Source organism: Delphinus delphis, chromosome 8 (genome assembly GCF_949987515.2).
Source record: "Delphinus delphis chromosome 8, mDelDel1.2, whole genome shotgun sequence".
Taxonomy (NCBI): Eukaryota; Metazoa; Chordata; class Mammalia; order Artiodactyla; family Delphinidae; genus Delphinus; species Delphinus delphis.
The window spans coordinates 71947182-71963057 of record NC_082690.1 but is presented as its reverse complement, the minus strand read 5'-3'; the positions used below and the strand labels follow the sequence as shown (position 1 = coordinate 71963057).

At 39.1% G+C, this 15876-nt stretch overlaps 2 protein-coding genes across 4 annotated transcripts in view; both read left to right on the top strand.

The window, feature by feature from the left end:
* PIK3C2A (phosphatidylinositol-4-phosphate 3-kinase catalytic subunit type 2 alpha) overlaps window positions 1–8536 on the top strand; it is a 110521-nt gene extending 101985 nt beyond the window's left edge. For 2 of the 3 annotated variants that reach the window (XR_009520394.1, XM_060018562.1), the window contains one exon: window positions 1686–1978. Coding sequence is in view for 2 of the 3 variants with exons in the window: in XM_060018562.1 (XP_059874545.1) it covers window positions 1686–1703 (18 nt within the window). In the remaining variant the exon portion in view is untranslated. Of the gene's footprint in view, window positions 1–1685; window positions 1979–8427 lie in introns of those variants that run through there. The other variant, XM_060018561.1, reaches the window with a different exon arrangement.
* A 33-nt stretch (window positions 8537–8569) lies between these two features.
* Window positions 8570–11609, top strand: RPS13 (ribosomal protein S13). Its single transcript, XM_060018557.1, has 6 exons — window positions 8570–8670; window positions 8815–8863; window positions 9268–9346; window positions 10309–10478; window positions 10803–10903; window positions 11530–11609. Exons 1-6 carry the CDS (start codon window positions 8648–8650, stop codon window positions 11561–11563), a joined length of 456 nt encoding a protein of 151 aa, XP_059874540.1. The 5' UTR covers window positions 8570–8647; the 3' UTR covers window positions 11564–11609.
* The last annotated feature ends 4267 nt before the right edge of the window (window positions 11610–15876 follow it).

Below are 15876 nucleotides of genomic sequence, written 5' to 3'. Positions count from 1 at the left end.
CACCCCTCATTAAACGAGAGAAAATATTCCCTCAAGTGTCCATTCCTGTTCGGTAGAAGAACTCCATGAGTAGGGCAGACTCTTCACAAGAAGCCCAGGACAAGAACTCTAGGGTCCAGACTAAATTTTAATGTAGACCTTTATGGCACAGTTTGTCTTGTACACTGTCTTACTTACCTTTGTAAACATTTTACATTCGCATGAATTACTTTCCTTAATATAATGAGATTTAGAATCATAAGGGACATGATTGAAATCATTCTATAGTAACCATTAAGAACAGGGTTCACTTTTATTATTCATTCAACTTCACACATAATTTTGTGTTTAGTTTGGATAAATAGGTATATATAATATTAATTCTCATGGCTAGAATAGGAATTCACTTTTAAGTGGTAAGACACTGTAGCAATCTAGTTGCTGTGAGATAACTGACAAAATATTCAATGAAAAATACCAAGAAAGGAAGGACAATCTCCGATTCAGTTGCCCAGAACAGAATTTTTATTAACTGTGCAAATGTTTAATGTAAATGGTGATACCTGCAGAGCAGACAAAGAAGAGTTGAGAATGTATCAGTGGGACAGGTTAAAAAAAAAACTTGAAATTTTTGGTGCCTAACACTAATGGTCCACTTGTAGGAAACCCCGTATGATATATGAATGTCTTTTTTTATATTAAAATGTGTTGTCTATTTAATAAGTTAATTAAAAGGCAGATCAAAACACCGCTGTTTATTTGCTTTTTCCACATACAGTTAACATTTCCTTAAAGTGTGTAAGTAGCTTTGCAAATGTGAAGAAGTACTAGATATTTTCACTTGTTTTTAAGACCTAATTCCATTCCATGAATTGTCACTTAGCCACTGTTAAAAAAAAAAAGAAAAAAAAGAAAAAAAAGTACTGTCTTGGTAAAAGGTCACTGTTACTTGGACTCAGTGTATACTGCCTGTTTGCAATCTGTTATAGCAGTGTCTTTTATCCAAATAGTAGAGTTAGAAAATGTGATGTCACTTTTCAATTACAAGAAATATGGACTTTTTAACCAAAAATGTATATTACACACTCTGTATAGTTAACCAGAGTTCAAAACAAGTGGTAATCTTTCGCTTAATTTAACTCATTATGTGCCTTCTTTGGTCATTAAAAAAACACACGTTAAATATATTTTAAATATAAGTTATTTCTTTGTGAACGCTAATCTTCAGCCCTTACCAAAAACAAACAAAAAAATGACAGAGGCGCCTCTTTGCACTACTTACTATCAGTAAATTTTTAAATGTTTTTTTAAACACTTTTTAAAGCTTGCATTAAAGTAAATCTGAAACAAAAGTTTAAACAAACTAGCCAAGACACTAATTTTTATGTATAATCACAGTGTTTTATACCTATCTTTACTGAGTAAAAATAGTTATGCTTAAGTCGTACACCAAAAGAATTTTTTACCCTCGCAGTGTTTTGGGATTTGAAAATAATGGTTTACTCGAAGAACCTATTATTTTCTCTACTGAGGAACCCAATGTAGAACTTGCACTGATGTTTTTATTACTGCCTTTATAAGAATCTGTAGGTATCTAAATGTTAAGGCATGTATGATGTTTGATAAAGTATTCTTTCATCTTTTCAAATTAATGTTGTGTAAAAGTTTCAATATCTTGCCTTAAATTGGTTGACTGTTCTTTCTAGGATTCATGTGGCATTTAAAAAAGAAAACATTAAATTTGATACTTAGACTTCAGATCAAAAAGGAATCAAGCCCCACTACCATAATCCATGGATTTACTTACATGCTGTTTGACTAGCAATGCAAATATGAATAAATATGGCAGTTAGTCTCATCTGTAAGAACCAAATACTTTAATTATGTTAAGGTAGTTAATAAAGATGTATAATATTTTTATTAATACCTTGAATATATTCAGTGGATTGAATGTGACTTCATAACTGTACTACAATTGTATTAAAATATTTCTGGAACAAAGGAACTCTGCTATCATTTCTTTTTTTTTTTTAAGATTTTTTTTTGATGTGGATCATTTTTAAAGTCTTTACGGAATTTGTTACATTATTGCTTCTGTTTTATGTTTTGGTTTTTTGGCCGCGAGCCATGTGGGATCTTGGCTCCCTGACCAGGGATCAAACCCACACCCCCTGCATTGGAAGGCAAAGTCTTAACCACTGGACCACCAGGGAAGTCCCCATGCTATGATTTCTTTCCTCATCCACATATTAACATTTTTGGTTCAAAACTCTGGTATGAGCTCACTGTTGCTATTCTTTGCATCCAACCCAGGAGTTTATTAGATTCAGATAATCCTGAATTTCAGAACTGGCCTGTGATCTGCCCCTAAAAATGTCCAAATAGTGTGTCTGACTTCTAAGTGTGGTTTGTGGAAGGTCTGGATTGCCACTTTGTTAAACCCCATCATCATTTCATAGAAGTGAAATGCTTCTGTGAGTACGGTCCCTGGCCTTTGGTAATTTACTTAAATATTAACTATGTCTATAGCATGGCTATTACTATACTATCTTCAGAACAGAAAATGTAGATTCTTAATACCATACCTCCATCCTGGAATGATACCAATGAGGTTGTGGTTCTCTGATCCTAGAGATAACATGTAAAAGGGCCAGAGACCATGAAAGAGCAATAACTTAATTAGAGCCAGTTTCTTTGGTTGATAAACTCAGTTTGTGTCAGAAACAAAACAACTTTATTTTACCCTTACTGTGTTGAAACACTTTATCACGCAAATTTTAGACAAAGTTAGACAACAGTATAATGAACTCCATGAATGAATCCTGTCACACACCTTCAACAATTATTACCTTAGGGCTAATTTTGTTTGATCTATATTAATGATGATGTGCCTAGGTGTAGATATCTTTATTTTTTTCTATTTAGGATTCTTAAGTCTATGGATCAGTAACTTTCTTCAGTTCTGAATAATTTATTGTGACTTCTTTTCCAATTCACTACTTCTCTCTTCAACTGTTTAACCCATTCATTGAGTTTTTAATTTGGGTTATTGTATTTTTCACTTCTATTTGGTTTTTTTTTTGTTTGTTTATTTGAATCATGATCCAGAAAAGACACAAGACTGCCAGGATCAGTGTGGAAAGAATAGTTCTTTTTCAACAAATGGGGCTGAGACAATTAGATAACCACATGCAAAAAAGTGAAATAGGTCTCTTACAACATATACAAAAATCAATTCAAAATGGATCAAAGACCTAAACATAACTAAAATTATAAAATTCTTAGAAGAAAACATAAGTGTACATCTTTGTAACCGAGAATTAGACAGGGTTTCTTATGTCACAAAAAACACAAGCAACAAAAGAAAAATAGATTGGTTTTCATCAAAATTACAAACTGTGCATCAAGGACACTATTAATAAAGTAAAAAGACAACTCACAGAATTGGAGAGAATATTCACATATACCTGATAAGGACCTGGTATCTGGAATACATAAAGCACTCTTAAAATTAAAGAGAAAGCAAACTCAATTTTTAAATGGGCAAAGGACTTTTGAACAGACGTTTTTCCAGAATGGCCGACAATCACATGAAAAGATGCTCAATATCTCAGTCATTAGGGAAATACAAAACTACATTGAGATACCAATTCACACCCACTAGGATAGCTAGAATTTAAAAAGTTAAGTGTTTGTGAGGATGTGGAGAAATTGGTGCCCTCGTACACTGCTGGTAGGAATGTAAAATGGTGCCAGCTGCTGTGGAAAACACTGGCAGTTCTCAAAAAGTTAAACATAGCTTCCCCGGTGGTGCAGTGGTTAAGAATCCACCTGCCAACGCCGGGGACACGGCTTCGACCCCTGGTCCGGGAAGATCCCATATGCCGCGGAGCAACTAATTCCGTGTGCCACAACTACTGAGCCTGTGCTCTACAGCCCGTGAGCTACAACTACTGGAGCCCACGTGCCACAATTACTGAAGCCCACGCGCGTGGAGCCCGTGCTCTACCACAAGAGAAGTCACTGCAATGAGAAGCCCGCGCACTGCAAGGAAGAGTAGCCCCCACTCGCCGCAACTAGAGAAAGCCCGCGCGCAGCAACGAAGACCCAACGCAGCCAAAAATAAATACATACATACATACATACAAACATAGTTACCCCTATGACCCAGCAATTCATATGATATGTAATCTCCAAGAGAACTGAAAACAGGTACTCAAATACTTGTGCACAAATGTTCATAGCAGCATTATTCATAGTGGTCAAAAAGTAGAAACAAGCCAAATATCCATCAACTGATGAATGGATAAAACAAAATGGTATATCCCTATGATGAAATATTATTCAGCCATTAAAAGATATGGAGCATTGATACATACTACAATATGGATGAACCTTGAAAACATGCTAATGGAAGAAACAACATATAAAAAGCCACATACTGTATGATTTAATTTATATGAAAAGTCCAGAATAGGCAAATCCAAGGAGACAAAGCAGATTAGTGGTTGCCAGGGACTGTGGGGGACGGGATACTGAAGAGTGATTGCTTAAGGAACAGAAAGCTTTTTTTAGATTTATTTTTTATTGAAGTATGGTTGAATTACAATGTTATTGATGTACAGCAAAGTGACTCAGTTATACATATATATATATATATATATATACATTCTTTTTCATATTCTTTTCCATTATAGTTTATCACAGGATATTGACTATAGTTCCCTGTGCTATACAGTAGGACCTTGTTGTTTATCCATTCTATATATACCAGTTTGCATCTGTTAATCCCAAACTCCCACTCCTATCCTCCCCCTTGGCAGCCACCAGTCTATTCTCTGTGTCCCTGATTCTGTTCCATAGATAGGTTAATTTGTGTCATATTTTAGATTCCACATATAAGTGATATCATATGGTATTTGTCTAGAATAGAAAGCTTTTTTTTAAAAAAAATTATTTTTTGGCTGCGTTGGGTCTTCGTTGCTGTGCACTGGCTCTTCTCTGGTTGCAGAGAGCGGGGTCTACTCTTCGTTGCGGTGTGCGGGCTTCTCATTGCGGTGGCTTCTCTTGTTGCAGAGCACAGGCTCTAGGTGCGCAGGCTTCAGTAGCTGTAGCACACGGGCTCTAGAGCGCAGACTCAGTAGTTGCGGCACACGGGCTTAGCTGCTCTGCGGCATGTGGGATCTTCCCGGACCAGGGCTTGAACTCGCGTCCCCTGCATTGGCAGGTGGATTCTTAACCACTGTGCCACCAGGGAAGCCCAGAAAGCTTTTTAGTGAAAATTCCTGGAATTAGTGGTGATGGTTGCACAACACTGTAAATGTGCTAAAAGGCACTGGATTATACACTTTAAAATGGTTACTCTAGTGGATTTTATGGTATGTGAATTTTACCTCAATAAAATGTTTAGAAGCTCATACAATCAATTTTTAGAAACCATTTGATCATGGAACCTCTGCCTTTAATAAATGTGTTAACACTTTTTTTAGATAGTGAAATTATAATTTTCCCTTTTTTGCCTTTGAAAAATCAGAAGGTTTTAATTAACAAGTTCTCCAAAAAGCATGCCACATTTAAAGGCAATAGAAGGTAAATATCATTTGATTAAAATTTATACACATCATATTTTATCTTTATTATTACTGAATATACAAACATGGCCAGATAAAGAATTGAAAACTAGTGGAGGGCTTAAACATGACTAAAACAAACAAAAAACCCTGAAACAATAGTTATAATTCCTATACCATGAATAAATATTTGAGTCAACATTCCTATATCCTTATTAGAAAAATTGTATGGTCTTTTTAACAACTGATTTTTTTAAATGATTTTTTTTAAAACCAGAGTGGTATTCTCAAAACAATCCAATACTAGTATTGGTTATATCACAGATATCCTTCAAATCATTCTACTACAAGACATAAGTGTGATGAGTTAGCGGGCTGAGGGCAAATCATGCTGGCAATGCTTGAGTACTCAAAAACCTCATGTATAACTAAGAAAGTGATTTGATCCAAATCACACACAGATGTATGGTAATCCAGGTCTAGATTGCCAAATCTTACTCTTCCCGCTATGCCTCCTGAAATAAAGTTTGTAGTCTACACATCTTCATGAGGAAAAAATTACTTCTTTAGATTCATTCTTTAAAAATATTATTGACTGCCTAGTTAGGCACTGTTCTTGGTGCTGGAGGTGAAAGCAATGAACAATCTAAGAGTTCACATTTATTGGAGGCAGACAACCAAACAACTAGAAAGGAAAAATGAAAGCACAAAAACAAACATACAGATCAATGGAACAGAACAGAGAGCCCAGAAATAAACCCACACACCTACAGTCAATTAATCTTCGACAAAGGAGGGAAGAATATACAATGGAGAAGAGTCTTCAGCAAGTGGTGCTGGGAAAGCTGGACAGCTGCATGTAAATGAATGAAGTTAGAATACACCCTCACACCGTACACAAAAGTAAACTCAAAATGGCTTAAAGACTTAGTATCAGACATGACACCATAAAACTCCCTAGAAGAGAACATAAGCAAAACATTCTCTGACATAAATCATAGCAATATTTTCTTAGGTCAGTCTCCCAAGGCAATAGAAATAAACAAATGGGACCTAATCAAACATAAGCTTTTGCATAGCAAAGGAAACCATAAACCAAATCAACCAAAGACAACCTATGGGAGAAAATATTTGCAAATGATGCAGCCGACACGGGCTTAATTTCCAAAATATACAAACAGCTCATACAACTCTAACGAAAACAAACAGTCCAATCAAAAAATGGGCAGAAGACCTAAACAGACATTTCTCCAAAGAAGACATACAGATGGCCAACAGGCACATGAAAAGATGCTCAACACCGCTAATTATTAAAGAAATGCATATTAAAACTATTAAGTATCACTTCACATCGGTTATAATAGCCATCATCAAAAAGTCTACAAATAATACATGCTGGAGAGGGTGCGGAGAAAAGGGATTCCTCCCACACTGTTGATAGGAATGTAAATTGGTGCAGCCACTATGGAAAACAGGATGGAGGTTCCTTAAAAAATTAAAAATAGGGCTTCCCTGGTGGCGCAGTGGTTGAGAGTCCGCCTGCCGATGCAGGGGACGCGGGTTCGTGCCCCGGTCCAGGAAGATCCCACATGCCGTGGAGCGGCTGGGCCCGTGAGCCATGGCCGCTGAGCCTGCGCGTCCGGAACCTGTGCTCCGCAACGGGAGAGGCCACAACAGTGAGAGGCCCACGTACCGCAAAAAAAAAAAAAAAAAAAAAAAATTAAAAAAAATTAAAAATAGAGTTACCATATGATCAGCAATCCCACTCCTGGGCGTATATCCGGAAAAGACAAAAGCTCTAATTTGAAAAGATACACGCATCCTAATGTTCATAGTGGCACTATTTACAGTAGCCAAGACATGGAAGCAACCTAAGTGTCCATCAACAGATGAATGGATAAAGATGTTTTTATATCTATATATATATATCTATATATGCAATCGAATGTTAGCCATAAAAAAGAATGAAATAATGCCATTTCAGCAACATGGATGGACCCAGAGATTATCATACTAAATCAGACAGAAAGACAAATATTACATGGTATCACTTTTATGTGGAATCTAAAAAATAGTACAAATGAACTTATTTACAAAACAGAAACACTCACAGACATGAAAACAAACATGGTTATCAATAGCGAAGGCAGAGGGAAGGAGTATGGGATTTTAAAAATAAAGGAAAATGATAGACTATATGTTATGAGGATAATCAATAGGATACTGTGTTGGGAGGGAAAAGAACTACTCTAAAGGGAATGGTTTTCCTCAGGGAGGGCCTCATTGAGATGACAGAGGCCAGGATCTGACTTCTCTGTAGTCAGTGACCCCTCCCCTGAGAGATTAGGATTAGAAATAAGAAATGTTACTCTTGGGTAGGCGGCAGCCACTACTATTACTTCCAATGTAGCACTTATCACCATGGTATTGTACCTGCGAATTTTTTGTATGTATGTATTTTCTGGCTCCGCAGCGCAGCTTGTGAGATCTTAGTTCCACGACCAGGTACCAAACCCAGGCCCTTGGCAGTGAGGGGGCGGTGTCCTAACCACTGGACCACCAGGGAATTCCCCCATGTGAATGTTTTAAGGGCAGGGACAGACTCTGAGGTATCCAGTGCCAAGGCAAGGCCTGGCACTGGTGAGTGGATGAACAATTGTGTAGGGCTGAACTTCTGACGCCCAAATTCGCTGGGCGGCGGGGGCGCAGATAACGGCCTTCTTTAAGGGCGGGGACCAAGTCTACCAACCTCTGCAGCCGTATCTGTTCCATTCGCACTCCCAGTCCGGCATCCGAACCTGAACAACCTCCGCGCAAGCAGCACTTCTAACTATGCCACAGCCCAGGCTGGAGGCGGACTCTTTTTCCCCTTCTCTAGTCTAGCACCGCCTCAAACACCGATGCATGCCGGGATGTGTAGTCCGCGTCGAAGTGCTTTTCGGGATATGTAGTCACGCGGTCGCAGGGAAACACGCAGCGCAGCTCCGCCTCCTGCCGGCGAGGAAGCGAGGACGTGTGAGGTCACTTCCGACGTGTAGGGTGGCTTCCTACGGCGCTCCCACCCTCTCCCTCCTTTTCGCTACCGCACCGCCGCCATCATGGGTCGTATGCATGCTCCCGGGTAAGCTCGGGTTTGTGAACGGGTTGCTAGGGCTGGGCCCGGGAATTGGGGGGAAAGAGAGACTGTGGGCAGCGGGTCGAGGGGGTTAGGTTCTGGGCTGCTGTGGCAGGGATTTCCTCACCCCGAGACTGCTTCTCTCCCCAGGAAGGGCCTGTCCCAGTCGGCTCTACCCTACCGCCGCAGCGTCCCCACTGTAAGTAGCGCGCGGGGACCGGGGAGAGGCCGGGAGGGGGTGCCATTCGTTGCTTGGGGGAAGCGGCGCGGGGATGGGAACCACGTGTGCATGAGGAGCGCGGTTTGTTGTGGGTTTTTTTGCGATACGCGGGCCTCTCACTGCGGCGGCCTCTCCGGTTGCGGAGCACAGGCTCCGGAACCGCAGGTTCAGCGGCCATGGCTTACGGGTCCAGCCGCTCCGCGGTATGTGGAATCCTCCCGGACCTGGGCACGAACCCGTGTCCCCTGCACCGGCAGGCGGACTCCCAACCACTGCGACACCAGGGAAGCCCAGGAGCGCGGTTTTGAAGGTGGAGGGGACCGCTGTGTTTCGGTTCCATCTCTGGTTTTTCGTCTTAAAGCCGCTTTTTTTACCATAAACAGTGGCTGAAGCTGACGTCTGACGACGTGAAGGAGCAGATCTACAAATTGGCCAAGAAGGGCCTGACTCCCTCGCAAATAGGTGAGTGTTTTTGTTCAATGCAGCCCCTTCCGCTTGCCCTCGTGTAACCTGCTGAAGAAGACTCGGGGCAAACGTCTCACACGTGGCTTGAAAATCTTTTGCTCGTTTTCCTTGCTTTACTGTTGATGATGACCGAAGCCTAGTCTTCATTTGCTGAACTCTCAGGTTCTTACTTGGAAGGCGGTAAAGTGAGTAAAATGTGCTCCAAAATTTAATGAGTATTTTCTTTGGGCTAGGCACTCTCCTAGGTGCATGGTTCTAAGCACTTTACATATGCTGACGTTGTTTAATTCTGACAGCCATACTTTCAAATAAATACTAGTTTTCTTTATGTTAAGTTGAGGCACTGAGGCACATTGAGGAAACTGAGGCACATTGCAGCTGTGTAACACGCCCCAAATCACACAGGTGTTAATGGAGGAATTGGGATTGGCTACTCAGAGTGCTCATCACTTTCTCACAGTTAGATGTGGTTTGAACCTCAGCTGTGTGTGACTTTGTGCAAATGGCTTCATTCAGTGAATGTTTGCCTGCTATGTGATTTTGGATCCTGAGAATAAAGTAATCAAAAAAAGGGCAAGTTAGTCTTCTGGAGTTTACAGACTAGTGGAGGTATTGCACACAATAGGAGATGCATAATAAATAGACTGTCAAGTAGTCAGATGGTGCTGTTTTGAAGAATCTCCTTGATTCCTTTGGTGGCCTGTAATGCAACAGCTGACTATGATGATGGTCTTACAACATTCGCAGTTTCCACCAGAAGGGTTTTCCTTAGTGTTGGGTAAACTTTCCTTGGCTGTCTGAGTGAGCTTTGCATGCAGTCTAATGTCGGTGTCTGATGTATAAAAGTAAGCCTTGTTTTACAGATGGGTAACTTGGAAGGTGACTTGATCTCAGAGCCTTGACGTCACATGCTTCAATTTGTATGTTTGGTGTGGGAATTTATATTATTCCCTTTTCAGGTGTAATCCTGAGAGACTCACATGGTGTTGCACAAGTGCGTTTTGTGACAGGCAATAAAATCTTGAGAATTCTTAAGTCCAAAGGACTTGCTCCTGATCTTCCTGAGGATCTCTATCATTTAATTAAGAAAGCTGTTGCTGTTCGAAAGCATCTCGAGAGAAACAGAAAGGTAAGAGAAGAGGACTGCTTGTACTAATTCATTTCAGTAAAATATAATGCATGTGATTTGAATTATCCAAGGTGGGTTAGGGCACAAACAAATCACACTGTTTGCTTTGAAATAAAAGTTCCACTGGGAGAGATTTGCAGGGGGAGCTTTGGCTCCCTAAATTCCCTTAAGGACTTAATCTAGCCACATGAACCCTAGCCTGTGGTTCTGTTAAGGGACACTGGGTAACTTCTCATTAAAGTACGTGGTGTCTATATATTCTACTGTTAAAATAGTGTTTAGTTTTTAGTGGTTTTCCTGAATTCTGTCAATTTTTATTTTTAGGATAAAGATGCCAAATTCCGTCTGATTCTGATTGAGAGCCGTATTCACCGATTGGCTCGATATTACAAGACCAAACGAGTCCTCCCCCCCAATTGGAAATAGTAAGTATTGATCCCTTTTGTTAACAAGAACAGGAGTTGGCCAGATATTAAATAGTAATAATTATAGTAAAAGGCCTGACAGTAAATATTTTAGACTGTGGCTCTATGGTCAACTACTCTTTCAACTCTGATTATAGCAAGAAACCAGCCATAGACAATACATAAACAGGTGGACATGGCTGTGTTCCGTTGAAACTTTTTACAAAGACAAAGGGCCATAATTCTGTAGACCACTGATTTAGAACACAAGCAAGCCCTTTGAATCGCTTTTAGATTGTGGGTAAAGTTTCAGTTCTTACCTCTGCTCCCAGGTGCTTATGTTGTCTTAATTTTTGCATAGATTGCTCACTATAATGACTAATTTCCAGACATTCGGAGTTTCCACCAGAAAGGTTTTTCCTTATGTTGGCCAGTTCTTTGGATGTCTAAGTGATCATCTTCATATTATGCTTGATCATAATGAACTGATTCAGGAACTGAGCTGTTTGGTGCATTTATATATTTGGGGTTTATTTTAGCTGTTAGGAAATAGCTCTCATAGTTTTTGGAGATTTTTGGAATGAATATGGAGGACTTTTATTAATCTAGCTCTTCTCATCCCCCCCACCTTTTTTTTTCCTTTTCAGCGAGTCATCCACAGCCTCTGCCCTGGTTGCATAAAATTGTATGTTGTACTCAAGCAATAAAATCATTGTTTAACTAGAAACACGTTTTGTATTTCTTTCCCTAAAAAAATTCAGTGGTTTGTGTGTTTATCTTTTTTGACGTGGACGTGTGTTAGCAGAATTAGAACTGGGTGATTCCACAGGGAGCAATGAGATAGCATCTATCCGTTACATCCCTTCACTGCTCAAACTAGTTGAGCAGTTTATAACTTCATGGTGATTTCTGTGTACAAAGTGAGTAGGTATTGGAAGAGACTAGGAGGTGGTGACTTAACTGTTTTGATGTCATGGCAAAAATGTTTCTAAGTAATTTGGATACATTTGATGTATTTGAGGTAGATCTGTGATGTTATCTACATTGAAATATCAGAAATACACTTGAAAGCGTCTGGAGGGGAGGGCATCTTTAGTATGGAGGGACTTAGGAAGCAATATTTGATCCTAGTCCTGTGGGTGAGGCTTAAAGATGAGGAAGAAGGGCTTCAGGGAACAGGAAGAACTATGAGATGAGCTTAGCTCCCTGAGCCTTGCAACTTTTGGATGGGTTAGGACAAAATTTACTTAGCTGGGTGTTGTCAGAATATTCATTTAATTAATTCTTAAAACCTAATGAGGTACATGGGTAACCCTGTTTGAAAGAGGCAAGTCTTGAACAGCTGGAGTGAGGTGTTCAAGGCTGTAAAACCAGTAAATGAGAAGCTGCATGTCTGGCTGGTTTACTCTTTCAGAATTCAGAAAATTCAAGCAAGCCATGTGTATGTACCACCTTTTTTCTAAGTGTTTATCACTTGAATAAATGTTTATTCTTTTTACTTAAGCTTTCCCCAAGCAGTAATCAAAGTTGTGGTCGAAATCAAACTCTCAGGCAAAGTCCCTTGTTTTCAAGAGACCAGTATCGTAAGTAGCATTGATGTCCCTGTGGGATGGTGGGCTCTGGGGGCACAGACACCTCCTTCACTTCCCTTGTTCTTCAGGACACTGCGTATATTTGCCTCCCCAGCTCTGCTGGGTATGCAGCTCTCTGTGCCCTGCTGGGTGTACAAACTGACTCAGCCCCACATCCTAATGGGCTCACAAATATGGGAAACAGGTGTGGAAATTTTACCCAATTCTTACATAGTGTTAGATGTAAGTTTCTAATCCCTGTGCTTTTATGTTCAGGTCTTAAAAGTGGGTAACTGTCATAAACCAAGAAATAAATTTACTGTAATAAGGCAAACATCTCCAAGAATGATGAACAAGTAAAACAAGGTAACAGCAAGATCTTTGCAAACCCCAGGTAAGCTAGGCAGATGTTGGGTATTGATGATTCTGGACCAAAAGCTAGTCAATAGTACATGGAACATTTGATGTTTCCAAACATCTCTAGGTTTCTTTTAATTAGGAGAAGTATTTACCTATTTATAATTTTGCCATCAGGCCAACAGAATTACTGCAAATACTAAATCGGACTACATATTGGGAGGGTTTTTAATACCTTAAAAAATAATATATTAATGTAAAAACCATCTGCAGTCCTTTAGGCAGAGGGTTCAAACTTGGCTTTCAGAAACAGCCCTGCTACTTAAAGGCCGTGTGGTTTGGGGGTCAAATCTCAAGAATCTCTAAATTACTGTGAGGATCACATGTTCTTAATATGTGGCAGTAGTTAAACATTTCAGAGAAAACCTTAAGTCTCTCCAGATCACTGTTTATATAATTGCCGACACTTTTTGCACATGGGCATTATATGCTGCCTATATGATGATGATATACTGCATATATCATCCCATAATCTTTACTTGTTACAGGTTGTGGGAACTTAGTATTCCATGGACTGTACTCTAATTTGCCTTGTAGTTATCTTGAGATAAATTCCCAGAAATGGGATCTCTCGGTGTGTATATTTTATATTTTGTAAAATTGCCTTTTTTAAAAATAACATTTTATTTTGGATTACACACGGGCAAGGGGTGTGGGTTGTGTGTGTGTTTTCCACTCATTTTTTTCAGGGCTTGGGACTGCTAAAGTCTTATGCAGGATCTTAGTTCCCCAACCAAGGATTGAACCCATGCCCCCTGCATTGGGAGCACGGAGTTGTAAGCACTGGACCGCCAGGGAAGTCCCCAAACTGCCTTTCAAATGTGTACTGATAAGTACCCAAAAGGTGTATGAGAATGTCATTTCTTTACATCCTTTGAAAATTGTTTTTGTTTATAAATCTTTGTTAAAAGAGACTGATATTCTGCTTTACCTCTTTGATTACTAATGAGTATCTTATGTTTACTTTTTGTGAATTGCCTATTTATGCTCTGTTTCTCTTTTGGGACATTGTTATTAATGCTTTATCATGTGTTACAAATATTTTCCCCAGTTTATTCTGTCTTTTGATCTTGTTTATGGTATTTTTGCTATAGAAGTTTTAAGAACTTTATTGATACTGTCCCTGATGTTTTTCCCTAATCATCTTTTTCTTTTTTAAATGGATTAGTCTGTTTAAATTTTAAAAAATTTTTTCTGCTTCTCCCTTTTGTTAAATATAGTATGGTCTGTCTCCATCTGTCTTCCAGACTTAGACATTTATTCTTTCTTTTCAAATAAAAGTTCCCATATGCTTTTTCTTTGTAACATCTATTTTGATGGAGTTGGAAGCAGCATATGCATGTAATTTGTCCAGATCTACCCATATGTGTGCTCGTAGTATCTGAAGGTTTCCTTCAGCAACTGTTCTTTTCATTTAAAAATCATCTTTTCTTCAAGTGACAGGTGTTCATCTTATTTTTTTTTAACTGGAAGTTATGCATATATCTGGTTTTTAAAAGTCGTGATTATTTTATGAGGCTTATAACTAAAAACAGCCCCTTCCGTTTTGCAGCCTAAAGTCTAGGGCAACCACTTGCAACTCAGCTGTTTTTTTGACATGTAATATGCCTTCTTATTTCTAAATAACATTTTTTTAAAAAAATTGAGGTGAAATTTACATAAAACTCATCATTTAAAAGTGAACAATTCGGTGGCATCTAGTACATTGTGCAACCACCATCCTTATCTAGTTCCAAAACATTTTCATCACCCCAAAATAAAACACTGTACTCATAAAGCAGTTATGCCTCATTGTCCCCTCCCCCCCAGCCCCTGGCAACCACCAATCTGCTTTCTGTTCCTAAGGGTTTACCTATTCTGGATATTTCATATAAATGGAATCATACTATGTATGGCTGGCCTTTAATATCTGGTTTTCACTTGGCATGATGTTTTGGGAGCTCGTTCACATCGTAGCATTTATCTATGTTACTCATTTTTATGGCTGAATAATATCCCACTGTATGTATATACCATAATTTATGCATTCATCAGTTGATGGATATTTGGATTGCTTCCACCTTTTGGCTGTTTTGAATAGTGCTGTTATGAACGTTTATGTGCGTATACTTGTTTTCAGTTCTTTTGGATGTATATGGAATTGCTCTAACCACCATTCTTATACTGTGATTTTTTTTTTTTTTTTTTTTTTTTTTTTGTGGCAGTGCTGCATGGTTTGCGGGATCTCAGTTCCCTGACCAGGGATTGAACCAGGCCATGGTAGTGAAAACCTGGAATCCTAACCACTAGGCCACCAGGGAACTCCCTACTATGATTTCTTGATTTTTAGTTTATACCTCTTCATCTGGAATTTTCATATAATGTTTATATATAATATGTATAATTCTATACTTCACATTTCCTATAAATACATATATTTACAGAAATTGTTAGAATTAACTTGTTCTTCCATCTGCTTAGTGTTTTGTGTTCCTATCTCTAATTCATCCCCAATTGTTGAACCATAGTTTAAATCTCAATATGTTCAATCAAGTTTACTTTTGTTCTCGTTTTTTGGTGATATTCCTCCCAGGGCACTCACCCGCTAGCTCCAACTCAGGTAAATTACTCTTCAGACCTATAGTTCTGGGGTCTCCTTTTGCCATCAATATGGGATTCTTTCTGCCACCAGTGTCAGAGTCCCGATTTCCATATCATATATCTTCCTCTTTCTTGGTTTACGCCTTCCTTTTGGTGAAACATCCTCTGGTAGCTCCTGAAGAAAGAGCTCAATCCTTGAACCTCATTTCTTCCCTGTTTATACCAACTCCGAGGTAATTGCATCGAGTTTCTAGCTTTAAATGCTCTCTTTGATGTTAAGTACACTAAAATTCCTATCTCCAGCGCAGACCTTCTCTGAACTCCAGTCTTAGATATGCAGCCACCAATTCAACATCCCCACTTGGATATCTAATATGTATATGGACTTTATTTATTCCCAAACTGAACTCTTGACTTTTGCAGCCC

Bases quoted from the DNA above. Each gene is read 5' to 3' on its own strand.
- RPS13 (XM_060018557.1), top strand. From the start codon at position 8,648: ATGGGTCGTATGCATGCTCCCGG. The intron at 8,671-8,814 runs GTAAGCTCGGGT...TTCTCTCCCCAG, and splicing joins GGTCGTATGCATGCTCCCGG to GAAGGGCCTGTCCCAGTCGG. The intron at 10,479-10,802 runs GTAAGAGAAGAG...TTTTATTTTTAG, and splicing joins ATCTCGAGAGAAACAGAAAG to GATAAAGATGCCAAATTCCG.